At 39.8% G+C, this 27,942-nt stretch overlaps 2 protein-coding genes across 6 annotated transcripts; both read right to left on the minus strand.

Moving 5' to 3' along the window:
• Positions 1-538: 538 nt before the first annotated feature.
• Positions 539-27,416, minus strand: LOC143853460 (mitochondrial acidic protein MAM33-like). Of its 5 annotated transcripts, none has more exons than XR_013237138.1 (5): positions 27,257-27,416; positions 25,488-25,826; positions 15,135-15,197; positions 1,801-1,986; positions 539-978 (listed from the first exon to the last, which is right to left on the minus strand). XR_013237138.1 is itself a non-coding variant. In XM_077363236.1 (4 exons), exons 1-3 carry the CDS (start codon positions 27,374-27,376, stop codon positions 1,827-1,829), a joined length of 609 nt encoding a protein of 202 aa, XP_077219351.1. In that variant the 5' UTR covers positions 27,377-27,412; the 3' UTR covers positions 539-972; positions 1,801-1,826. The 5 variants fall into 5 exon arrangements, 2 of the variants coding, with proteins under 2 accessions (XP_077219351.1, XP_077219352.1); XR_013237137.1 differs by having other exon boundaries at positions 539-972; positions 27,257-27,414; XR_013237139.1 differs by lacking the exon at positions 15,135-15,197 and having other exon boundaries at positions 539-972; positions 27,257-27,413.
• On the minus strand, positions 18,323-23,266 carry LOC143853459 (uncharacterized). The gene is made up of 2 exons (XM_077363235.1): positions 23,212-23,266; positions 18,323-20,590 (listed from the first exon to the last, which is right to left on the minus strand). Exon 2 carries the CDS (start codon positions 20,569-20,571, stop codon positions 19,609-19,611), a length of 963 nt encoding a protein of 320 aa, XP_077219350.1. The 5' UTR covers positions 20,572-20,590; positions 23,212-23,266; the 3' UTR covers positions 18,323-19,608.
• Positions 27,417-27,942: the final 526 nt, after the last annotated feature.

The following is a 27,942-nucleotide window of genomic DNA, read 5'->3' on the forward strand; positions in this document are numbered from 1 at the left end:
TTTACCAATAATGGGATTCTTTGAATGCCCCCTAAAGATTATTTGCATGTGGTGGACAATATGTTGGGGGAGAAGGAACCTCATCCTCTAGCCCCCCACCACACCACTCTCATGTATGTTGACCTTCCCTATCTGATGAGCCTTTTTCAGTCTCCACCTCTCATCCCACCACCTAAGGCAAGTTAAGGGCCAACATTTCATTCTACCGGCTTTATCCCCATCCCTATCCCTAACATCTGTTCATGAATATGCCTTCCTCCCAACACATGGAGAATCTCGCTATCCTGTAGCTAGTTGAACAATGTGAAATATGAAGTCTCATAGCCGTGGGTTGGGTAGATCAAACCAAAGTGTTAAAACCAATAAGATCCCATTCGGCAAACTAGTCCCAGTTTTCACCCTTTTCCTCTGCTCTTCCACCGGAAGAATAGGAATCCTGGCCAAACACACCCTTAGTTGGACTTTGAATTTTGAATGTAGATCGTTGCTCCGTTTTTCTTTGTATAAGATTGTGGTATATCTGTAATCTTAACAGAAATAAGACTAACAAATTCTAGATTTCACACTATGCAATCAAATGTAAATGAAACTTTTACAACATTCTTGTAATAAATAGAAACATGGTTAGAAGTTATAACCTCAAATCACCTTATAAAAGTCCTTTGATCCACCAGGATTGACGCCTCACCAGTTTGACTGTCAGTCCTTAAAAAAATTTCAGAAGATTATCCAAATAGCCTTTATAGTTTAAGAGAAGGAACAGATGAATCAAAGACTTCATAGCTGATGATAAATTGAACTTGAATCAGACCCAATTAGACTGTAAGATCTGTTTTGGACAACAGTTAATGGTATGAACAGAGGCCAATCCCTCTCTTAATTGCAACTGTGAGTATTATTCTGTTTCCGATGGTCATATCACACTTCGCGACATGTAGTGTCCAATTTTTGTAGCCAATCCACATACTGACCCTGCACCTTGCACAAGTGCAAATACATCAATTCCCTGGCTATCAGTTAATTTGATGCTTTCTGTAACTGGGGGTCAAAAGAGCTGCATAGACAAAAAAGAAGAGAGAGAGAACCCCAAAATAGATATGGAAATGTGTGTGACTCCATTTGACGATTATTCGAGTGAGAAGGCTTTTTTGCATTCGTCAGTGGTGTTTTATTACAGCGAGACTTGTGTGAAACCACTTCCTTCCCTTTGATAGAAGTATATTTATTAAACTGACAAGGTTATGTAAGTTTTTATATTATTTGGTACAGATGAATGTAATGACTTTTAATATAGTGGAAACTAATTGCATTTTGGGTACTTTTAAGGTTCTCTATGTGGTACTTTGATGATAGTATTTTTTATTTTAAAGATATCGAATAATATTTTTAGTTTTTTCAAGGATTCGGTACCCAATTTTCTGATACTGTTTTCGTTGGGCTGTAGTTTGTAATCATGGGTGGTTGTTGTGTAAATTGTTTGAAGGCTATTCAAGCTGATCGATTGTTTAATTTTGTTTTAGGAGATGATTTTATTAATTGGGGGACAATCTCTCATCAGTAATTTGCTTTGGGGATGGCCGTCTTACAAAGAAACAACTACCAAAGGATTAATCACCCAAATAAGACGATCGTCCCTAAAACAAATCACCGATCAGAAATCATCCCTCAAATCACATGATTATCCTCATGAACCTCCTTACACGAACAATCATCAAATGAGATGTCTGCTCACGAATTTCCACGGCTGATTTGGGTTTTCCACACCGAAAAATTGTTATTCTTGGGCACCTGTGACTTTACCTCTGCTTTCCATAGTCATACCACCATTACTTTGCAAACATAGTTTCCAATTTTTCCAGCCAATTCACATATTGACCGTGCTCCTTCTTATGCAAGTGGAAGAGGAGGAAGTTTGTCAATTCGACACCAATCCCTTTGGCTATCAGATATTCTTTTAATGATTTCTGTAACAAAGGGTCCAAAGAGCTGCATAGATGAAAAAGGAGAAATCTTTTAAGAAGCATGTAACCAAGACTAATAAATAGAAAAATATCATTTACTGCAATTACATGATTATATATATATATATATATATATATATATATATATATATATATATATATAGAGAGAGAGAGAGAGAGAGAGAGAGAGAGGAAAGGGTTCCTGCTAACGTTAGCGTAAAACAAGGGTGGGCCACATTGTTGGGCTGATCCTAAGCATTCATTTGAAAGGGCCCCATCATGGATGGGGTGTGTACCAAAAATCAGCTTCATTGGATCGTCATAGGATGTCCATTTGTGGGGGTGAAAATGGACAGATACTGTTTGTCCACTAATCTGCCCATTTTTTCACACCACAAATGGACACCCTAAGATGATCCAATGGAGCTGATTTTTTGTGGACACCCTATCCATGAAAGGGCCTTCCAAATGAATGCTTTGGATCCCCCCAACAATGTGGGCTCACATTGTTTTACGCTAACGTTAGCAGGAACCCTTTCCTCATATATATATATATATATATATATATATATGAGGAAAAGGATTGTACGCTCGAGCGTACCAAGCTTATGGTACGCTCGAGTGCCCAATCACATGTGGGCCCACTTTGTTAGGATGATCCAAAGCATTCATTTGCAAGGCCCTTACATAGATGGGATGTGTACCAAAAATCAGCTCCATAAGATCATCCTAACCCATCCATTTGTGCAGGTCAAAATGCATAGACACTGTTTGTCTACAAGTCTGCCCATTTGTGCCCTCCACTTTTGGAGGGGTTAGGATGATTCAATGGAGCTGATTTTTGGTACACACCCTATCTATAATAGGGCCTTGCAAATGAATGCTTTGGATACCACAAAAAATGTGGGACCCATGTGATTGGGCACTCGAGCGTACCATAAGCTTGGTACGCTCGAGCGTACAATCCTTTTCCTCTCTCTCTCTCTCTCTCTCTCTCTCTCTATATATATATATATATATATATATATAGAGAGAGAGAGAGAGAGAGAGAGAGAGAGATCGAGCTCAAAAACACATGTGGCCCCACATTTTTTGGGGGATCCAAAGCATTCATTTGGAAGGCCCTCTCATGGATAGGGTGTGTACCAAAAATCAGCCCTATAGGATCATCCTAACCCTGCCATTTGTGGAGGGAAAAAATGGGCAGAAACATGGACACACACATTTTCCCCTCCACCTTTGATTGGGTTAGGATGATCATATATGGCTGATTTTTGGTACCCTATCCATGGAAGGGCCTTCCAAATGAATGCTTTGGATCCCCCAAAAAATGTGGGGTCACATTTGTTTTTTAGCTCGAGCTCAGATAAGCTTATCTGAGCTCGAGCTCAGGAACACTTCTCTCTCTCTCTCTCTCTCTCTCTCTCTCTCTCTCACACACACACACACACACACATATGAGAAAAGAGTTTCTACACACTAGTGTAGATAAGTTACCTACACAGTAGCTTAAAATACAGTGGGGCCCACATTGTTTGGGTGATCCAAAAGCATTCATTTGATGGGCCCTCACATAGATAGGGTGTGCCCAAAAAATCAGCTCCATAGGATCATTCTAACCATTCGAACCGTGGAGGCAAAAACGGGACAGATTTGTGAAGGTTTATACACATCCATTTTACCTCCACAGATAGTAGGGTTGGGGTGATCCTATGGAGCTGATTTTTCGGGCAAACCCTTTCTATGTGAGGGCCCATCAAATGCATGCTTTGGATCACCCAAACAATGTGGCCCCCACTGTATTTTAAGCTAGTGTGTAGATAACTTATCTACACTAGGATGTAGAAACTCCTCTCTCTCTCTCTCTCTCTCTCTCTCTCTCTCTCTCTCTCTCTCTTTATATATATATATAAAGGTACGAGGGTTCACTATGCACGTTGATGTGGCATAGCCCTCCTTCCTCCCCTCAGATCTACATGGCAGATAATAGCTGATGTGGCATCCCAAATTAACAAGCCATTTAAAAAACAAAAGAAAAATGACATGTCAGTCACAACCTCTCTTGCGTGCCAGATGGAGAAAATCTCAACGGCTGCGTGTTGTCAGTTGTCACTCAAATTTGTTCAATTTTTTATTGTTTCCATTTTTACTCTCTCTCTTTTCTTTTCTTTTTGAAATGGTAGAATGATTTCATTAGAAAAGGGAGCGGGCCGAGGAGAACCGCTCCCGAAAGTAGAAGAGAAACAATAAAAATAAAGATACAAAAAAACTCCCAAGGAGGGAGGAAGTCAAACCACTCCAATGTCATACGACTAACCCCACCCCTAGCCAAAGAATTCCCATTGGCAGATCTCCGCACATGATTGAAAACAATAGCAGAGCCCGAGATTAGATCATCTATTTCATCAAAGATAGACGAAAATCTCCAAGGAGGCAACACCGCCCCCTTCAACCATAAAATTACATTGAGTGAATCACCCTCTACAATAATGTGATCCATGCTCTCTCTATCAAGTCTTTTAATACCATGATATACTGCCTTTACCTCGGCTTCCGAGGCATCACATACCCCAAGAGGGCCAGAATAAGCCCACACAACTTCACTACAATCATCTCGACATAACCCGCCTACGCCGGCTAGGCCCGAGTTCCCAAAACTCGACCCATCGAAGTTAATTTTGAACATCCCAAAAGGAGGAGCCACCCACTGCTGAGCAACCTGAGACCTAACCTCCCTACTAAAGCAAACTTCTCTCCACCCCTCCCATAAGTCAAAGGCCGAAACGAATTGGCATGCCGGAAGGCATCTTGCCCACGATATAGAGAGGGCAATAATTTTCATATATAGCCAGTAAGGAGATTTAGCAACCCCAAAACTCTAGAATTTCTCTCTTTCCAAATCACCCACCATGTTGCAAGCAAACAAATTTTCCACAACAATTTTCCTTTCTTCCTCCACGGCACAAACTCCCATTGATGCATCAAATCCGGAATAGATAAAGGAAAAACCCAAGCTATGCCAAACCTCAGAAATATATAGCTCCATATATGACGATAAAGGGAACAATGCATGAAGAGATGACCCACATAGTCACCATCATCCAAGCATAGGGGGCAATGGTCCACAAGCAACATACCTCGCTTCCTAAGGAAGTTAATTGTTTGAATCCAATCGCGACAAACCGCCCATCCGAAGCTACACTTGTGAAAATTGGATCATCACCATAAGAGGATCATCCCCGAATAAACTCTAAACCTAACACACTTGTTAAAAGCATGTGACATTTTCAAAATGTCACGCTACACGGTCAATCCTTTTTTCTTGAAGCGATTATCAGAAACCCACCTTCTCGGCAAGCATCCATATTTGCTCCCAATGACCCTAACCCACAATTGAGATTGTTCCTCTCCAAACTTCCATAGCCACTTTCCCAGCAGTGCATGATTAACTTCTTTAACTCTTCTAATACCCAAACCATCTTTCTTAACAGGGAGGCACACCTTTTTCCAGTTTACCAAGGGAATACCCTTATTCTCATCCTTACCTCCCCATAAAAACCTACGTTGAATTTGTTCAATCCACAAAACTACACTAACCGGGCATTTGAACAATGACAAGAAATATATGGGGATATTAGCCAACATCGCCTTGACCAACACAAGTCTTCCCCCTCTAGAAACAAGATTCCTTTTCCACGTCTCCAACCTCCTATCAATTCGTTCAATAACAGGTTCCCATAAAGCTTTATTAGTTCTATCAACCCCCAGAGGAAGACCCAAATAGGTAGAAGGCAAATGACCTAACTGACACCCCAAAATTTTAGCCAGATCAAGGGCCTCTTCCTGCGGGATGTTTAAAGAATACAACCTAGACTTGTGAAAATTGGATCTCTGACCCGTAATCAGCTCATAACATCTAAGGGAAGATTTCAAATTGAGCACTTCATTCATTTCCGGTTCGCAAAATAGGAGAGTATCATCTGCAAATTGAAGATGAGACACCTCAACTTTCTCACTTCCTATTTTAAAACCGTTGAAAAGACCCATCCCACTCTCTTTATACATCAATCGACTAAGGGTCTCTGCCACAATGACAAACAGAAAAGGGGACAAGGGATCTCCCTGTCTAAGACCTCGTGATGACTTAAAGAAACCTTTGGGAGACCCATTAATAAGCACGGAGAACCACGCAGAAGAGACACAAGCCCTGATCCATTGTCTCCACCTACTTCCAAATCCCATCCTCCTAAGCAAATAATCCAAGCAATCCCATTCTACCCTATCATATGCCTTTTCCATATCCAATTTGCACAAAATACCTCCCACTCCGAGTCTACGATAAGAGTCGATGGCCTCGTTAGCTACTAAAGAGAAATCTAAGAATTGCCTATTAGCAACAAAAGCACTTTGGCAATCAGATATAATAGATGGGAGCACCACCTTTAGGCGATCCGCTAACACTTTTGCCAACACTTTGTATAAGTATCCCACCAGGCTTATAGGACGAAACTCGGTAATTTTAGAAGCACCTGCAACTTTTGGAACAAGGGTAATGAAAGTGGCCCCAGTGCCTTTGTCCAGCACCAAGCCATCGAAGAATTCGTCAAAAAATTTCATGATATCCCCTTTCACATACGGCCAACAAGATTGAAAAAAGGCTAAACAAAAGCCATCGAGACCAGAGGCCTTGTCCCTGCTAAAGGAAAAAACTCCTTTTTCGATCTCCTCCTCCTCAAAAGGTTTCTCCAATGTACTTCTCTGGGCCATACTAAGCTCACAAAACTCCAAGGCCTCCGGAGATGGTCTAGTAATACAATTAGACGAATACAAAGATGTATAAAAGTCCAATATTACACTAGTAACATCTGCCTTCCCCGACACTCTAACTCCGTTGTCAACTAGAGACTCAATCCTATTTCTCCTTCTTCGGGCACTGGCCATTGTATGGAAATAAGCCGTATTTTTGTCCCCTTCCTTTAACCACCTCACTCTCAACTTCTGTCTTCAGGTTATTTCCTCATGAAGCAGCAATCCTTTATGCTCCTCTTTTACTCTCCCCAATTCCTCCCTCAAGATTACATTCCCTAACCCAGATTCTTCCAACAAAGATAACTCTCCAATTCTCTTTTCCAACCAAACCCTTCTACTCGAGTCAGATAATCTCCTTTCCGCCACCCATTCCTTTAACTTTTCTTAACATGCCTATGTTTCCACCCAATAACCACATCCGCTGGACCTACAGACTTATGAGATTCCCACCATTTCCCCAATTTATCCTCCATGTGGGGGATCTGAAGCCACGTAACCTCAAATCTAAACGGAGGAGGACCCCAGGATTCCAATCTTGGATCCAGGAAAAGGGGACAGTGATCAGATACCGAATGTATGAGAGCCTTTTGATAAACCTCAGGAACCAGGTTCATCCATCCAAGACAAATGAGGAACCGATCAATCCTACTATAACTATCTCCTCTGTTCCAAGTGAAACTAGCTCCTGTCAGTGGAAGGTCAATTGATCATGCTCTGAAATGAAGTCACCAAAGGCAGCCATGTTCTAATTAGCTCTCCGACATCCAGATCTTTCACATGCATACCTAATTTCATTAAAGTCACCCCCAATGCACCATGGATAGGACCATCTTTCCCTAACTCCATTTAATTCTTCCCATAACAGACCCTTGTCTGCCCATAAGGAAGGACCATAAACTCCAGAGAACAACAACAGAGACGCATCTTCCACCCTACGATGGACTATGGAAGCTGAAAATCTTCCCTTCCATTCCTCAAACCGCACGCAATAAGATTCATCCCATGCTACTAATATGCCCCCCGAGGCACCAATAGCTTCAACAAAAGAGAATTCACAGTCAGTCTCTCTCTCTCTCTCTCTCTCTCTCTCTCTCTCTCTCTCTCTCTCTCTCTCCGCTTGAATCATCTCTCACTCATGCTGAGCCATACTCGAAATCCTGAAATGCGAAAATCATCCATACCCCCTACCAAATGCCATCACCAATAGCATCACCCATCAATCCATTCCATCAACGTCTCTCCTGTTTCTCCTCTACGAGTTCAAAGACTCCCACCTTCCAGACACCGGAAATGGCTAGGCGCAGATATTTCACTCTTCCCCATCGTTGCCCGCTTTCCAATTCCACCACCATCAACACCCTCACCATATCTCCACAGCTTCTTATGGATTTACATTATTTGACTCTTAGTTTTTGTGGTCAGATTGAGGAGTTCTCTAGAAAAGAGCTTGGAGAAAAATTACCATCTGCAGACATAAAGGAAGCAATCGCCTACCTACCTCTGAAAAACGGTTGATGGCATGCATCTAAAGAAAATCCAGAATGGCAACCGAAATGTGGGCGTTGGAAGGCCGTGTTCTACCTCTTCCCAAAGAGCCACTGAGATTTTTCGTCACTGTTCCATCTTTTTTTTAATTTTCCCTTATAATTTCCCACTTCCCCTTTTCGTTTCCCACATGCATCAACCAGGCCAGCATCAGGGTGGTGGAGAGACGGGAGCGTTTTGAAAAGGTTGCGGAGAAAGTCAAGAGAGAGAGATTTTGTTCAATGCTTCAGTGAAGGATAATCTGATTATAGCTTCAATGAATGAGATAAGAAGTTTTTTTTGTCTGCTTTCCTTTTTTACATCTTGAATATAGCTTCTCTTCTTTTCACACCGTCATTGCTTAAGCTTGATAAACTTATTATATTTTTGTGATGTCTTTCGGTTTCTTACCCTTTCTCTGATTGTGTTTATTGTGCAGATTTTAAGATTATTGTGCAGATTTTAAGATTTAAATCTTGAGAGAATAAAAATTGGCATTTGTCCATCAAGAAAAAGTCATTAGCCTTCAGGAAGGTATTTGGTCTTTTTTCGAAACTTCTTTTTTATTTTCATCTTATTCTCACTTTTCGTTTTTACTGGTGATATTTGATTGAGAGGATTATTTTACATGTGCTATTGTAGGAATGGAAGCCAGAGAAGAACATTGGTTTCCTCCCGCAGAAAGTATTGAAGAGATTTTCTTCTCTCTGGTGGGTATCTCTTACTTTTTTGTTATGAATATCTTCATCTTAAGATTCTCTTATGTGTATCTTTCTATTTTTTATTTATATTTTTTCTTTCATATCTTGTTTGAATGGAAGGGGATCTTCAAAGCCTCAATTTATATATAGTTTTCCTCCTTTTGTAAGAGGTTCTATGTTGTATGATTCTGTATTGTCGTTATTTGCTGCTGTAACGTATGATTCGAAATTGTATGATTCGATATTTTAGCTACAAAATGATCATCAGAATAAATTTGATTCACGTTCTACTTAAATTTCCACTGATTCTTAATGAGGATTAATTCATGCTTCCCTCCGGCGAATATGTTCCTTACATATTTTGGTTCTTTTTGTCAATTCCCAAGAAAAAGTGAAGAAAGAAAAAGTGTTTCATTGCTTCCTTTTTCGAGTCCTACCTTAGGACCTGAAAAAGGAAGAAATGAAACACTTTTTCTTTATAATTTTGCTAGTATGAATATATTTGTCAATTTTCAAAAAAAGGAAAAGAAAAAGTGTTTCATTTCACAGTTTTGCATAAGTAAACACTTTTGATTGAAATGTAACTTAGTGGAAAGAAGCAGGGTTTTGAGGGCAAAGTTTTCTCTTTCTTATAAGGATTCTGATGTTGTTCGATTATAGGAAGAGGGTGTCCACCACGTGTTTGATGAAATGTAAAGCTAGGGGTGTTCTCTGCTTTGTTGTTTGATTTTTATAAATTTGCTAAGAAATATGTTGATTTGTATTCGTGTGTGATGTCCATCAGATCTGTTAATTATAAAACTCTTCATTCTTTTACTTCTATGCTAGTTGTATTTTAACTGTGTTGTTTTATTCTTCTCTTTAGGTTAATAAATGCATCGAGTTGCCTTCTGTGGTTTCCATGGTGTTTTTCCTTTTCAGTTTCAACCATATTTGAAAGGCACTAAATTATTTTTGAAACCTCCATCGTGTTGTTCTGTTATTGGCACTCATTCATTTAAATTTTCTTGATTTATTGGGAAAAAGGGTTTTGGTGCAAACCGGGAGGGTTCGCGAAACACACCAGGATTTTAGGAGCTCATGGGAATCAATCTTCTGAATTCATGTAACCATACCATGTTCCAGAAAGCAAATAAATAAAGAAAAATGACTAATTTCAGCAAAGAAACCAAATTATGTTAGCTTTACAGATAGAACATCAATACGACAAGATGCTATAAGAAGCGATATTGCATATAATGAATTAAATAACACAAAAAGGTGAAGATATGTGGCTCAAATAACTGAAATTAAGCACTGATTTATTGCTGTCCACAAAATATAATAGATATCTAAGGCCCAAACCTACTCTAAACAGGGGTAATATTCCTAAGAAGGTCTATGGTAAAATAAATATAAGGTTCCTATGGGTTTTCCAAAGGGCGAAAGGTTCAAAAATGTTAAAAATAATTGGAAAAACCTCACCCGGAAAACGCAGCAGTCTTTCCACCTGAAATCCACTCTAGAAAGAGGGCCAAAAGAGTGGGGGAGAAGCTCGAGGGCATGATCCGAAGTCCGGGCAGCAGCGTCGTCTCCAAAACAGTGGGTATATGGGAGAATTAAGAGGAGTATGAGAAAAGAAACTAGAAGAGACAAAGGAGAAGATGAAGATCGTAAAAGAGGAGGATAAGGACGAGTTCAAGAGAGGAAAAAGAGATGAAAATTGAGAAGAAAAGAGCCGAGAAATAAGAAAGATCAAGGAATAGAGATTGAGGATTGAGAATGGGGAGAAGGTATGAGGGTATGAGGGTGGGAGAGAGAGAGATGACAGATTGAATGTGGGCACTAGTAGGGATAGATGACCCTGTCACTTTTAAAACTTTATCAAAAAAAAAAATGAGGGTGAGAGATGTGGGCAGTAGAAGGGATAGAGGAGCGTGAGAGAGGCCCACCATTTTACACAATGTTTTGGTAGCATGGGTCCCTCCAACTTCACTCAGACCATGCATCAGATGGGCCCACTAATTTTTTTGATTTGATGGGTCAAACAATCTCTACCAAGCACTTACGTAGGGTGGGCCCACTATCTTACACCATTTTTTCTGATTGCGGCCAATATTTTACACCCATGCATAGCATGGGCCAAGAATGCTAGTGTGTGTGTGTGTGTGTGTGTGTGTGTGTGTGTGTGTGTGTGTGCGCGCACACACATACATAAGATGACCTAATGCACTAATCAAAAGACATAGTGAATGATTCACCAAGTACACGTCTATACGGCTATACTAACTCTGCCAAAAAAGGGAAATGATACATTTGCCTCCTTTTCTTCCTCGGACCATGCCCTAATAGTGTAAAAGAGTAGTCATAAATATACTAGAGGGGGCCGGCAAAGGAAGAAAAGGGGACGAATATATCACTCCCCAAAAAATAGGTTTTATAGAGCATCCTACCGAAATCAGGTTTCTTGTAATTCAAGTTTAACTCCCCTCCAAAATCCCAACTATTTGAGCATTTTTAAGCTCTCTCTCTCTCTCTCTCTCTCTCTCTCTCTCTCTCTCTCTCTCTCTCTCTCTCTCTCTCTCCAAAATCCCACCACGACCTTAAAACCCATGATGACCCACAAGGAGTTAGACCCCATCATGGTCACGCTTGGCTTCGTGGCCATTGGCCCTATCTCTACAAATGGCATCCCCTGGAAGGAGTACGTCTTTTCTGCCGTCTGCCGTCGGCCGGAATCCGTCACCTGACTAGCCATTCTCCCGCCCTCACCTCCCTTAACCAAGGATCGACGGCATACACATATCCATGTATCGTGCCTTCTTTGACGCAGTCCGATTTTACCTGGGAAACGAGACATCGCCGATCACTTCCACGTCAGGTAATTTGGCTTCACTTCTATTTTCTCCTTTATCTTCTTCTACCTTGTATTTGTTTGCGTGCGAGAGATAAAATCTTGGTTTCCTGAAACGGTACGTAAACAAATACCAAATCCTTTCTATTTTAATTCTGTTTCCTTTTTTGCCTTGTGAAAAAGCCCCTACTTTTCTAACAAATTACAAAACCGTTGGTCCTTTCTTCTTTCTATTTCTCTGCCTCTTCTTTTCTTTCCCGTCGTTTTCTGTTATCATTTGTAATTTTGTCGCCGGAGAAAGGTCTTATCAGGGCAAAGAATTGTTGATGTCTTGTTTTTCCCTTGTTCATGGGTTTTGACGAATCTTGTGAATAGCTGGAGAAATACCCACCATTTTGAAGAAAATTAACAAAATAGGCAGTTGGAACGTAGATATTTATCTTCAGCTTTCCTATTTTGTTTTCCCTTCCGCAAGAATAAGTTGTTTCGGGTTGATTACAAAAATAACCTTACTTTTTTATAAATATGACAAGAATGCTAGTTTTTCAATTTTTAGCCATATGTGGAAACTGTCAGTTTTCGCAGGATCTTTCTATAGTGTCGGATGCTAATGTTTTTCATATTTTCTCGCAGGATCTTTCTATAGCGTCGGATGTTAAACTGCTCACTCTCGTATTGAAACTGCTTGCAGTTTAACATTTGCTTTTTCGCTAAATTTACCGAAATGCTATTAGTTTTTTCTGGATAATTTAAGTAGAAGCTGACATGGGTCCACCAGATGATCTGGATCGTCCATATCAGGGCCCACGCCTTAAAGATGACAGTCAATCCATTCGATCAGTTGTTCTTGACTATTCATTTGCAAAGCCATTGATTGGACGGTTGGATGGTCGTAATCTCTTGATTTGTGGCCCCCATTTAGTACGTCCCAATAGATCATCCAAGGACCCCCATTTTTTTAGCATGGCCTATCCATGACGAACCTAAAAATTGAATGGTTTAGATCATCAACTCAGGTGTGCCATTGTTTATTTTGATGGATTGATGGTTAATAGTTGAAACTCAATCTGACGAAAGGGTTTTTCACATAGGGGTGTATGCTACCAAAACAATGGGATGTGTGTATCAATTCTCCCATTTAAATACTAATACTAATAATAATATATCCACACACTAGTGGGACACCCGTGCAGGACACCTGTGCGATGCATGGGGTCGACCAAAAAAGTATGGTCTAAATTTTTTTTTTAAAAAGAAAGAAGAAGATGCATTGAAATATGAAGTCCATTAATTCAAAGCAATGCAAACAAAAATACAGTAAATACCGATTCAAAGGAAGAATCGTTAGAAAGCAAAAATGAAATAGAAATGCAGTGAAAAGGGAAAAAAAAAAAGCAAAATAAAACGAAATGATAGCAGGAAACTTGATGTGGTCCGACCGTGGGATCATTACTTGATTATGTTTGCACTTGGTTATTTTTATTTTACTGGACTTATTTAGCATTATTTGATTATCCTAGATGTGGGGGATGTCCACACCATCTAGGGCTCACCCCTGCACACACTGTTTTTATTATTTTTCCGTTTTGTTTAGTTTTTTTTTCCTATTATGCCCTTATGTGGTTGATTGTTCTTCTTTGTGACCGGGGGCAAGGCAGTCTTCTCATCTTCAATTAAATGAGCTAGCAAAGGGGCCCACAAGGAAGGAGATATAAAAGAGAGTGCAAGTGGAGAAAGCCCTAACATTTGGGGCATTTAGTAGATAATGGTTTTGACCCTTATTTTTCCACCAGGGGTAGAGGACTTGAACGCAGGGGCATTTACAAAAGAGGATGTTTAAAAGCGTAGGAGAAGTCAGGAGGCAAATACAGTCGAGGAGACGACGCTATTCGTCATTTCTATTGGGTTTTAAGTTTTCTTTTGAGTTGGTCATGGTTAAATATTTGGGACATTTAGTAGATAATGCTTTTGAGTTATTTCAGTAAAGATAATTGTAGTCGAACTATTAATTTGATTGGAATAAGAATCATGGTTGATTAAGTATTCAGGTAATGGGTTTATTGTGTAAAATTTTTTGTGTGGTTTTTAGCAGGTTCTTTGCTCGTAACGACTCAGTTACGGAATTGAGTCGTTACAACATGTAGATGAAGAGGTGGTCAATGCAACTACTTAACAGACTCCTCTCGTGCTTCATCTTTCCATGTAACGTCAAGATTCAAAACATGAAATGTGGCTAATGAATAGTTGAAAAGACCACCTAAACTTGAATTCTTAGGACGATTAGGTTACATGTGTGAGACATTGTGTCACGCCCCCAAACCGAATTTCAGGTCTAGGCACATAACAACGCCACATATTCATCAAACCACAAATATGTAAGGCATTCTCACTCGAACCATGCAATAAACAGAACCACTAACATAATGACCAATTTATTAATTAACTATTAGAGTAATCAATGAGGAAATTAAATATCTTTGTCCATTGGACTACATCAATTAAACCAAACGAAATAATTAGATGTTCATTCCTACTAAAGCTATTGTCTCAATTAACTGAATAACTGGAAATACTAGACTCCTAAACTGTAGCCCTTGCTCACTCCCAAACCCGTGAAATTAAGCATCCTACTGTTCTCCACTTGTAACATAAAATGTGTGGAATGAGCTAACGCCCAGTGAAATAGACATGTCTACACTACTAACATGATATCAATCAATAGAAACAAAATAACTGGCAAGCAATGTAATAATTGTAACTGGCATAGCAATCTAGCTATCAAAACTGTATAACTGGCATAAACATGTGCTAACTATAACTGTGCCTGATGCCCAGTGTAATGGGACTAGTACTGCTAGACTACGTAGCTAACGAACCTGCCTACTAACTCGTAGAAAGCCGAATCCCAACGATCTCGTACGGGATTATACCCCCGAAAATACTGCGTATGGTGGAGCTCTCGAAAATACTGCAAGGAGCCACAACTGCGGCTTGATCCGTGACCTTCCTTCGACCGCCTAGAAAAAGTCTCATACACTATCAACCAAGCATAACACTTCGTCCCAAAGGACATTAACTGTTGCATCCTTACTCGGAGAACACCATATCCTGATGCAAACTGTGACTAATAAAAGTCTATCTGGCACATGCATGCATATGGTAGATCCGAACTATGAGTCATACCATACTGTGAATATTGACCCTCGTGTACACTAACACAATCAATATTAATCAAGACATGCATAAACTTTGCTTAATGAATTATATTCAGTATTAGAATAACTGTGGTAGAACAAGTCTACTCACCTGTGGTACTTGTCTGTGTTTGTTTCCCACGAACAAGATCCTCAAATCACTGTGTAGTATCACCTACAATCCATATTAACCCATAATTAACACTTTGGATTAATATCTAGGTATTACGGAACAAATCTGTGCCCTCAAAATTGCCCAGAAAATATTCCAAAAATTTGACATTAATAGTGTGTTCGGGCGTCCGAGACTCGCGATTTGGATTTTCCCAATTCGCGCAAGAACACTAGTTTCTTTTGATTTTCTACCCCAAAACCTTCTTTTCTCATTCCTTTAAGCATATTAAAATATCTTAATAAATTCTCTTTTGATTTCCTCAATCGATTAGGGCATAAAACGCGGAAAGTTGCAAAGATCTTTGGGAAATCAATTCCCACAACCTTAATCTATGATTCTTTACTCGAGGAATACAAGATTTCCACCTCGAATATATGGTTGTCGTTTCAAATCCAACAAACCCTAGATTAAACTTTTAATCTTCTCCTCAAGAGATCTTGGATCTCAGTGGAGAATAGAATTAATTATAAAATTAAATTCTACATACCTTTTGTTGGTGATTTCCTGAAGAATTCCATACGCCCTTCTTCCTCCAAGACTCCAATCTCTCTCTACGTTTCCTCTCTTCCTAGGGTTAGATTTTTGCAACTTTGTGGCTTAAAAGAGTGTATTTATAGTTTTCCCTCTAAGAGTCCTCTATTTAGTACCCTTTAGAAGCCCTAATTGACTCAAACTAGGTCATCCTATTTTTCCTCTAATTTAAATAATTTCATTAATTAAAATGACTAAAATACCCCTCCAGAAACGTTGAATCGTTTTGGGGTATTTCATTCTCCCCTCATAAAATTTCATCCGTGAAATTTAGTAACTGAAATGCGTACCTGCAAATAGATGCGGATGCTTTTCTCGCATTTCTTCCTCCAACTCCCAGACTGCCTCTCTTTCTGAATGATTGCTCCATTTGACCTTGACGTAGGGAATTGTTCGACGCCTCAGAACTTGATCCTTCAGATCTACTATCTTTTCTGGTCTTTCGCCACAGGTGAAATGTTCCCTAAGCCGGAGTAGGGCTTGAGGAATAACATGACTCGGGTCTGGGACAAGCTTCAGAAGCATCGAAACATGGAATACATTGTGAACATCCGCCAATGCTGGTGGTAAGGCGAGCCGGTAGGCTACTGTCCTAATCTTCTCAAGTACATCATATGGTCCTACAAATCTAGGACTCAACTTCCCTTGGATCCCAAACCTCATCACTCCCTTGGTCGGAGAGACCTGCAAAAACACATGGTCACCTGGCTGAAATTCTAGATCTCGTCTCCTGGTATCAGTATAGCTCTTTTGTCAGCTATCTGCTGTCTTAAGCCTTTCTCAAGCCTTTCTCTAATTAAAAGTACTTTCTTTTCTGCTTGTTGTACCAGTTCTGGACCCAAGATCGCTCTTTCACCCACGTCATCCCAGCATATGGGAGACCTGCATTTCCTTCCGTACAACGCTTCATATAGTCCCATCTGAATAGTTCTTTCTGACTATCCATCTGTCTGCGGATGGTATGTTGTACCGAAATCCAACCTGGTACCCAAAGCTCTATGTAAGCTCTGCCAAAACTGTGACACAAATTTAGGATCTTTGTCCGACACGACTGACACTGGAACTCTTGTAACTTCACGATCTCGTCGACATACCATTCTGCCATCTGCTCTAGAGTAGTAACTCCCACTCCATATGGAAAGAAATGGGTCGACTTTGTCAATCTGTCGACAATCACCCAAATTGCGTCATTCTTTTGTAGCGTCCGAGGTAGCCATGTCACGAAGTCCATCGTGATACGGTCACATTTCCACTCGGGAATAGGGAGTGGTTCTAACTCTTCTGCTGGCCTCTGGTGTTCAGCTTTCACCTGTTGGCATACTAGGCACTGTGCCATGTACTGTGCTACATCACGCTTCATGTTATTCCACCAGAAAGTCTCTTCCAAATCTCTGTACATCTTGGTACCTTCGGGATGAAACGAATATCCTGAATTGTGAGCTTCTTCCAGAATCTCTCTTTAAATCTGCATTGTTTGGCACGCATACCATGTTGCCAAACCTCGATGATCCATCCTCATGGACTCTGAAATCTGTCTGTGCTCCAGATTCTATTACTGCTCGAGTCTTCTGAAGCTGTTCATCAGTTGGTTGGCTAGATTTTATCCTCTCTAGCAAAGTTGGTCGAACTCGTAGGTTTGCCAACGGAGCCCTTGGCTCAAATTGTATCACCATAATTTCTAACTTCCTCAGATCATCTAAGATTTGTCTCTTATCTGTGATCAAAGCTGACAATTTTCCTTGTGATTTTCTGCTTAAGTCATCGGCGACCACATTCGCCTTTCTCGGGTGATAACTGATCGTCAAGTCATAGTCTTTTAGTAACTCTAGCCATCTCCTCTGACTCATGTTCAACTCTTTCTGAGTGAAAATGAACTTCAAGCTTTTATGATCAGTAAACACCTCACACTGCTCTCCATAGAGATAATGTCTCCAAATCTTGAGTGCAAACACGACTGCTGCCAACTCTAAGTCATGAGTAGGGTAGTTTTGCTCGTATGGTTTCAATTGTCTGGATGCATAGGCCACAACTCGTCCATGCTGCATCAACACGCACCCCAGACCACTCCTGGATGCATCACTGTATAAGACAAAATCTCCACTGTCTGATGGTATAGTAAGTATTGGAGCTGACACAAGTTGATCCTTCAGTTCCCGAAAACTCTTCTCACATTTCTCTGTCCATGTAAACTTGGCACCCTTGCAAGTCAACTGCGTTAATGGAACTGCAATACTAAAGAATCTCTCAACAAATTTCCGGTAGTAGCCAGCCAATCCTAGAAAACTTCTTACTTCTGATACGTTGGTTGGTCGGTTCATTGCACTACCACCTGAATTTTCTGAGGGTCTACGGATACACCGTCTTTGGAAATTACATGCCCAAGGAATGATACTTCGTCGAGCCAAAACTCGCATTTATTTAACTTGGCATACAATTCCCGCTCTCTAAGGGTTTGTAGAACAATCCTTAAATGCTCTTCATGTTCTTCCTTTCCTTTAGAGTATATCTAAATGTCGTCAATGAATACGACCACAAACTCATCCAAATGAGGTTTAAAGATTCTATTCATTAAATTCATAAAAGCTACTGGAGCGTTAGTCAACCCGAGTGGCAATACGAAAAATTCGTAATGGCCATAACGAGTTCTAAACATGGTCTTTGGCACATCTTCTGCCTTAATCTTCAATTGGTGATAACCAGATCGAAGGTCAATCTTTGAAAACACTTGTGCCCCCTGGAGCTGATCAAACAGATCATCTATCCTTGGTAACGGATATTTATTTCTAACCGTCACCCTGTTCAATTCCTTGTAGTCTATGCAATGTCGCTTGCTACCATCTTTCTTTTTCACAAATAATACTGGTGCTCTCTATGGCGACACGCTGGGCCTTATGAAGCCCTTATCTAAGAATTCTTGCAGTTGAGTACTGAGTTCTTTCAATTCTGCTGGAGCCATTTGATAGGGAGTCTTCGAAATAGGTCCTGTTCCAGGCACTAGGTCGATGGTGAACTCTATCTCCCTATCTGGTGGCAATCCAAGCAAGTCCTCGGGAAAACATTCGGATACTCCCTCACAATTAGAATGTCCTGTAACTTAGGACCTCCTTGACTGACATCTTTCACTGAAGCTAAGAACCCTTGACATCCATTCCTCAACAACCTTCTAGCCTGTAGGGCAGAAATAACTCGAAGAGGTACTACTCTCATACTTCCTCTAAAAATAAACCGGTTGGTTTGGAATGCAAGACTTTACTATCTTCTTATGACAGTCAAGATTAGCATGATTTGCTGCTAACCAATACATCCCTAAGATAACGTCAAAGTCCTTAATCTCTAGGATCACCAACTCTACTGGTATTTTCCTACATTTTATTTCAACTGTGTAAGATCTGCAGACCCTGTTTGCCATTATAAAGTCTCCCATAGGGGTGTCTACCACTAGTTCCACTTCCATAGGCTCAACTTTTAACTTGTTCTCTCTAACGAAACTAGAAGATACAAATGAATGGGACACGTCCGAATCAAACAACACATATCATATACATAGGAAATTAATAGGGTAACTGTCACCACAACATTTGAGGCCAGGATGTCCTCCTCGTTGATGTTGCACACCCTTGCTTGCCCTCGAGGCCCTTGATTCAATTGCCGATTCTGGTTCACAGGTGCTAACGGTGTAGGTGTCGCTTGGCTCGGTCCTTGACCCTGTCCCTCCTTCTTCTGGGGGCAATCGACTTTCCTGTGTCCAAGCTGCTCACAAACAAAACAAGCACCCATCACAAAGGGGCATCCCTTCTCGTCATGATTTCTCTTACAACTTTGGCACCATGAATTTTTATTTCCACCTTTTTGACCTCCTTGATTCTGAGATGGCCCATCTCTATTTTGATTTATCTTTTGCTTCTTGTATTGATTTTCCGAATTTTGGCCACTTTGTGACATCGGTGTTCTTAAGCTTTTTCTTCTGTTGAAGCTCTCTAGCCTGCTGGGCTCTCACTATGCCTTCTTCAACAGCTAAGGCCTTTCCCACCGATTCAGCATAGGTGCAAATTTGGGAATCCTTAACTCTCAGCTTGATGGGTTCTCTAAGCCCTTCCTGGAATCGATGAGCTAAGGCTCCGTCATCCCCTATTAGTCCTGAAGGTGCAAATTTCCCCAATTTGCTGAACTTTGCCTCATATTCTATTACCGCCATGCTTCCTTGCTTCAGGTTAAAGAACTCATTTGCCTTTAGTATTTTTATGCCTTCAGGAAATAACTTGTCATTTAAGGCTGTCTGAAACTCCTTCCAAGTACACTGTTTGTCCTTCCACATGGTGCGCTTTTCCATCTTCCACCAAGTATTTGCGTCACCTCGGAGCATAAAGGTAGCCGCATCCAACCTCTCCTGATCTATATATTCCAAATAATCAAAGATCTTTATTGTGTCGTCCAACCACTCATCAGCCTCAAGTGAATCTGAACTCCCTTTGAAAGCAGTTGCCAGTTTCTGGAATTCTGACTGGTGACTGTTTTGCTTTAGTTGAGGTTGTGGCTGGGATTGATTCTGCTTTGCCTGCATAGTCACCACCCCCACTAAGGTCTTCATCATATCCCTAAGGCTCAGAGATCCCAGATGTTCCTCCTCCTTTCCATTTTGAGTCCCAAACGGAGGATTCGTGGAACTTACTTGCTGATCATCAAATGGAGCTTCCTCATCCTGGTTTTCTTGGGGGAATATATTTGCTCCATTTATCGCATCGGTGTCCAAGGAACATCGGACTGATTCCTGGGACTCATCTTGGACAGTCCCCTGTGGAACAGACAACTGTCTCTTGTTCATTTTGTACTGTTTAGGAGGCATCCTGAGGAGGCATCCTGACCTATGTCAATAAATAAATGTCCATAAGTATATGTTTGGGTTCCTTATAAATAAAATTTATACATGAACAAAATTAGATATTAGATACACATATACTTATATACATATATCGTTTCCCCATGTGGTCCCCACTCTCATCGAGTATGTGTTCTAGGTGTTTAAGGTCTCTAAGTTTTCAAACCTATGCTCTGATACCACAAAATTGTCACGCCCCCAAACCGAATTTCATGCCTAGGTACATAACAGTGCCACATATTCATCAAACCACAAATATGTAAGGCATTCTCACTATAACGATGCAATAAACAGAACCACTAACATAATGACCAATTTATTAATTAACTATCAGAGTAATCAATGCGGAACCTAAATATCTTTGTCCAACGGACTACATCAATTAAACCAAACGAAATAATAAGATGTTCATTCCTGCTAAAGCTACTGTCTCAATTAACTGAATAACTGGAAATAATAAACTCCTAAACTGTAGTCCTTGCTCACTCCCAAACCCGTGAAATCAAGCATCCTATTGTTCTCCACCTATAACATAAAATGCGTGGAATGAGCTAACGCCCAGTGAAATAGTCATGTCTACACTACTAACATGATATCAATCAATAGAAACAAAATAACTGGCAAGCAATGTAATCATTGTAACTGGCATAGCAATCTAGCTATCAAAACTGTATAACTGGCATAAACATGTGTTAACTATAACTGTGCCTGATGCCCAGTGTAATGAGACTAGTACTGCTAGACTACGTAGCCAACGGAACCTGCCTACTAACTCGTATAAAGCCGAATCCCAACGATCTCGTACGGGATTATACCCCCGAAAATACTGCGTAGGGTGGAGCTCTCGAAAATACTGCAAGGAGCCACAACTGCGGCTTGATCCGTGACCTTCCTTCGGCCGCCTAGAAAAAGTCTCATACACTAGCAACCAAGCATAACACTTCGCCCCAAAGGACATTAACTGTTGCATCCTTACTCGGATAACACCATATCCTGATGCAAACTGTGACTAATAAAAGTCTATCTGGCACATGCGTGCATATGGTAGATCCGAACTAGGAGTCATGCCATACTGTGAATATTAACCCTTGTGTACACTAACACAATCAATATTAATCTAGGGGTGCAACTTGGGTCGGGTTAAACCCGAACTCGACGGGTTGAACCCGATTTTTGGGCGGGTTGGGTTGACAAAATTTGGGTTGGGTTCGAGTCCGGGTTGGGATTTGGCAACCCGACCAAAATTCGGGTTGGGTTGGGTTTGGTTGGGCATCAGGCAACCCGACCCGACCCGTAACCCGGCATAGATTAACACGTTTTTGACTTTTTTAGTTTTTTATGTTTTGTTTTTTCTAGTTTCTATCCTTGAAAATATAATAATATATACTTTATACACTTATCAAAAACAAAAAGTAAAGGCAAACCCTAACCTAGAAATCCTTATTCTCTATTTCTCTTTGAGAGAAGCCACAGCAGCGACCATCTCCCATTCTTCTTCGGCTCTTCCGCCACAGCAGAAACCCTAACCTACAAGGTTCTCTCTCTCTCTCTCTCTCTCTCTCTCTCTCTGAGCTCAATCGAGGGTTATCAAGGGTTTCCCTTCGTGGTTGCAAGGAATCCAAAAACCCTAAAACAGAGGTAGAAAATGCCTCGATTTCGTACCATCTCAAGTGATTTCTATTTTATTTATTTTATTTCTACCCTATTTTTTCTTATGTTTTAAGGTTTTCAGACAATTTCTCTCTCTCTCTCTCTCCCCTAAAACCCTAGGGTTCTCTGCTGAGCTCAATCGAGGGTTTCCCTTCGTGGATGCAATTCGGGTTGGGTTCGGGTTAGGGAAAAACCAATTTGGGTTGGGTTGGGTTAGCCATGCCGGGTTGAGAGTCGGGTTGGGTTAAGTTAGGGTTGGAGGTTGAGCTCCTCGGGTTGGGTCGAGTTGGCCTCAACCCGACCCAACCCGACCCGAGTTGCACCCCTATTAATCAAGACATGCATAAACTTTGCATAAAGAATCATATTCAGTATTAGAATAACTGTGGTAGAACAAGTCTACTCACATGTGGTACTTGTCTGTGTTTGTTTCCCACGAACAAGATCCTCAAATCACTATGCAGTATCACCTACAATCAATATTAACCCTTAATTAACACTTTGGATTAATATCAAGGTATTACGGAACAAATTTGTGCCCTCAAAACTGCCCGGAAAAATATTCCAAAAATTCGGCATTAATAGTGTGTTCGGACGTCCGAGACTCGCGATTTGGATTTTCCCAATTTGCGCAAGAACACGAGCTTCCTTTGATTTTCTACCATAAAACCCTCTTTTCTCCTTCCTTTAAGCATATTAAAATATCTTAATAAATTCCCTCTTGATTTCTCAATCGATTAGGGCATCAAAAGCGGAAAGTCGCGAAAATCTTCAGGAAATCAATTCCCACAACCTTAATCTATGATTCTTTACTCGAGGAATACAAGATTTCCACCTCGAATCTATGGTTGTCGTTTCAAATCCAACAAACCCTAGATTAAACTTTTAATCTTCTCCTCAAGAGATCTTGGATCTCGGTGGAGAATAGAATTAATTATAAAATTAAATTCTACATACCTTTCGTTGGTGATTTCCTCAAGAATTCCTTACGCTCTTCTTCCTCCAAGACTCCAATCTCTCTCTCTACGTTTCCTCTCTTCCTAGGGTTAGATTTTTGCAACTTTGTGGCTTAAAAGAGTGTATTTATAGTTTCCCCTCTATGAGTCCTTTATTTAGTAGCCTTTAGAAGCCCTAATTGACTCAAACTAGGTCATCCTATTTTTCCTCTAATTTTTGGACGAAATTAGCATTTAATTTAATTAATTTAATTAATTAAAATGACTAAAATACCCCTCCAGAAACGTTAAATCGTTTTGCGGTATTTCACGCTATCTTAACCAATATGTGAGAAGCTCATTGGTTTAAAGGAGAATAAAATCAGGTGCTATTTGACCATTTAAAGAACATAACAGTAAGGTGATATTTTAGTGATTTTGGCTAAACACAGTGCATCAATTCACAATACCAGATTTAAAACACGTGCACGTAACAAGAGAAGGCATGATTAGGCAGTTATTTATCATCACTTGAAATGATTTTCAAATTATCTATGATGGATTATTTGAATCAAACCAACAATTCTATTGCTAAAAGTCGCTTTTTCGTAAGAATCAGTCTTTGGACCTATTTGCGCCATGTATGTAATCAGATCCGTTAATCCAAACAACGTTCACAACTAAGGTTGAAAGCCGTTGAGATTATTTTCGTCGGATAATCCTAAGCCCTTGATCTATAAGCTTCCTTTAGGATTATAGTAATAAAATATAAGCTGCTGATTTTTTTTGTTCTTAATCGCATGGGATGTCCGTGACCAAAATCATGTTAGTTGACTGCATCAAGATGTTCTACAAGATCCACTAGTGGCTGGCAATAATCTAGTCAAATGGAAAATCAAGAAACATGTTGTAGTCGTAAGGTCTAGTGTCGAAGTTGAAAAGGGCTACAACTTATACACTTGTGAGCTTATGTAGCTTAAAACACTCCTCAAAGAGATGGCGTAGAGATTGACACTCTTATGAAGCTCTATTGTGATTTTGTGACAACCAAAAAGCTACTTGATATTCTCACCAAAGCTGTTCCTTAGAGTTGCCTGCAAGACATTCTTCACAGAGTGCTGAAAGGTTCACTTGTTTTATTTTATAATTTTAATTTTTAAGTCACTTAAATATCATTTAAGGGCATATAAATCTTTTTGTAACATATCACTCAATAAATAAAAGAGGGATGCTCCATGTTTCTAGCATACCAAATTCCATGATCCTTTTCTCTTCCTCTTCTTTTCCTCTATCTGTTTCATTATCCATCATTCTACAATATCTGGATTATATTAAAATTTATTCTAGCATGGGCATAGGGAAACCCAAGACCAGCTGGCTTAATTATTATTATTATTATTTTACATTTTTAAGAGTGTAGCGCCATAACTTAGTACGTTCCTCTTGGAAATGCTTGCTTGGCTGGAGCTAAGGTTGAAATCCTTCAAGCTACAACTTGAGATGTCCCTTTAGACAATGATTTGGTTGGGTCTACATTTTATACCTTTCAATGGCTTTATATGTTTCTAGCTTTATCGTTGGGACCTTCCCAATTTTTAGTGGAGGAACACTCTTTTTTTTCTTTTGAAGGGAAGTGGAGGGGCAGTCCCTTAGTGTCATTTGTTGGGCAAATTGATGTTCTAGTCCACCCTGTGGAGGATTACGTATGTGTTTGATTCAATTCTTGATACTCTTATTGAAGTGAGACCATGAGAGGGGTTCTAGAGTATCATATCTACGTAAAAGGCACTGATAGTTTCTGATGGCTGCATTAATAATGTTTAACTAATTGGGTAAGAAAGAAGATGAATAATTGTGTTTGGTTCCATACTTTTGACAAGTTACTTTTACTGAGCATGCAATGCTTTCATTAATAAGTGGAAATGCAGGAAAGGAAGCCAACGCAAAAGGGGATCTCTAATGCCAATGCAGTTTCACTTAAAAAGTAACAAAAAAGAAAGAAAAAAAGAAACGCACCTTTAAGCAAAAAATCCACTGCAATCGCTATGATTTCAAGTTAAGCAGTATCTACCAATAAATGAAAATCTGGTCTTGACACCAGTATTTGATGCAAGTGAAACTATGTAAATTCGTTTTTGTTATGGCATAACTTGATAAAAAGTGCATTCAAGTACAAAATACAAAACTTGATAAAAAAGAATACCCGCTGCACGGCAAGTAATGTAGTTGATTTTTTTTTAAATGATAGTAATGTAGTTGATATAATAAGAAAAAGATGATCATCTACAAGAGATTTACCAAATCTGACCTGAACAAAGGGCCTCTATAGTTGGAAGCTCCTAAGCAATCCCGTGATTGAAGATAATAAGCATTTCGAATATTGAAGTCAGAGCGCACATCATCTCGGCTGAAAATATCGCAATCAAACTGCAAGACAGGGCTTAATCCAGGCTTCACTATGCAGACCTTCATCAAAACTTTTCTTGGTAACAAACTATTTTCTTCAAAACTTCCAGAACCCAACAAAGAGGACACAGCAATCTCTTCTCCAGGACTATATCTTCTTAAGACAACATCTTGGGAATGAGAGGCATCCCAATCCAAAACAAAATCCCCCAAAGAGCCACTTTCATGGCTCTGCAGAGCATACAAAATTCAGGATTATAGTATTTGGAAGGCTCATTAATTCTGAAGATATGTACCTATTAACTTATTAATTCTGAACAGATATACCTATTTACCTATGATTTGGCCGACACTTCGAATTTATTGCCGACTCACGTGTCATGCCGTGTCCGACACGACACGCGTCCACACGTGTCGACACTCCTTTGGACATTTTTACTTGTATTGCTGGAAGTGTTAGACTTAATGTGGGTGTGTGGACATGTTTTTGTACCGTGTCAAGTGTGACATTCTGATTTTTATTGAATATTCTGTTTACGTCATTTAGACAACTCGTATCCATATCAAAACTGGACACACGAATCCATATCCACAAATCATTATTACATATACTTTCTATTTTAGCCATGTCCCCGTTTCTAAAGTTTTGGGGGTTTGCCGTGTCCGACACTTGGTGTCTGTGTCGACACGCGACACTTGTTTCCGTGTCCACAGATCATAGCTATTTACTCATGTTACTAAAGATGATTTTGTAGGGTCACATAAAATGAAGTTGCATCCAGTAAATCCCCTAACTATTCTTCTTCTTTTTTTTAAATGATTATCCCCTAACCATTCTTTGGAGAGTGTTGAGTTGAGATGGGAAATTGGGCCAGCAAACTGAGGCATTACTAATAAAGCGACCAGATGGCTGGCGCAAATCAGGAATCACTAAACAAGCCTTGTCCATAGGTCTAGTTAGAGGGTTAGAGAGAATAATAATAGAAAATGCCTGCAATAGCAATAGTAATAGCAGAATCAAGTTGTATACTAGTTAATGTTTTGCTCTTGAAAGTTCTCACTTTCCATTCAAATGAAATTATCAGCAGAGGAACTAGATGACAGAGTTTCAATGAAGAATGGAAAATCCCCACAATAGAACTAATCAATATTTTTGTTAATGAATAATCCAGTGTACAACATCTAAATTGGATCACAAACTACAGTGAAATGATCACTGTCGAATTAGATGACGCAAAACTAAGGTGTGCTAAAAATAAAAATAAAAACCTTAGTTGTGCTATAGATGCAGATCTGCCTAGTGGGTAATAATGACCAATCCCATTAAATCCTGAGTTGAACACCATCGACCCAGAGTATGTGTTGGACATTTTGAAACTCTCCTCTTCTTTTTTTCTTTATTTTTCTCATAGAATAATGAGATAAAAAAACATGGCATTAACCATCACCATGAGGAACTCAAGCACCAAAATACTAGTTCCAATCACTTTGAAAGTATAGTCTCCATTGAAAGAGATCTGGATTTGCAGAGTTCTTATGAATATAGAGACTGTTATTAGGGTTTCTACAAATGCAATTTTCTTGTAGAGTTTAAGAGATGAGGCTCAATTTATTAGGGTTTCTGAGAATTCTAAAGTTGGGTTTTGCTTTCTTTATATTACCTGAAAAGGGTTAGAAGATTTCTCATGTTTGAGCTCCGATTGCAAGGCTTGAACCAAATACCCTTCTCGGACCGTCCGGTAGTTCCGGTGTAAGAAGCTGAGCAACCTTGGCGTCGTCATTGGGAAGAGGTGGGGTAGGTAAAGAGACAAGAGATTAGGCTGAATTTAACTAAAAAGGACTAGGAAATGATACTCCCACTATTGTATGTTTTGATACTAGCACCCCTTTCCTTGTTTTTTTTTTTTGGAGAATTTATATGTGGGGGCCGTGAAAACACATGAAGTCTAAAAAAGTAGGTACGGCCCACTTTTTTTTAATGATCCAAACCGTTCATCTGTTTGGACACAATGTAAATAGGTTGTTTCCAAAAAATCATTTCCATAGGATTATCCTAACCCTCCAATCTGAACCGATCTGAATATGGAGATTTCCAAAAATCATTTATGGAATCTTCTACAGATCGGAGGGTTAGGATCATCCTATGGAAATGATTTTTTAGGCACAACCTATTTACGTTGTGCCCAAACAGATGAACGGTTTGGATCATCAAAAAAAAGTGGGCCGTACCAAGTTTTTTTAGACTTCATGTGTTTTCACGGCCACCCATCATATAAATTCTCTTTTTTTTGAATGGCAAGTGAAAATTCATTGAAGGCTAGAGAGAGGAGGTCCCAAAGAGTACAAA

This window comes from Tasmannia lanceolata, unplaced genomic scaffold, assembly GCF_043159265.1.
Source record: "Tasmannia lanceolata isolate RefF3 unplaced genomic scaffold, GAP_Taslan_0.1 ptg000019l, whole genome shotgun sequence".
In the NCBI taxonomy this organism is placed as follows: Eukaryota; Viridiplantae; Streptophyta; class Magnoliopsida; order Canellales; family Winteraceae; genus Tasmannia; species Tasmannia lanceolata.

Bases quoted from the DNA above. Each gene is read 5' to 3' on its own strand.
- LOC143853459 (XM_077363235.1), bottom strand. From the start codon at position 20,571: ATGCCTCCTAAACAGTACAAAATGAACAAGAGACAGTTGTCTGTTCCA.
- LOC143853460 (XM_077363236.1), bottom strand. From the start codon at position 27,376: ATGACGACGCCAAGGTTGCTCAGCTTCTTACACCGGAACTACCGGACG. The intron at 25,827-27,256 runs GTAATATAAAGA...TATGCTCTGCAG, and splicing joins AATCTTCTAACCCTTTTCAG to AGCCATGAAAGTGGCTCTTT. The intron at 1,987-25,497 runs GTCAGATTTGGT...TCATCTATGCAG, and splicing joins TATAGAGGCCCTTTGTTCAG to CTCTTTGGACCCTTTGTTAC.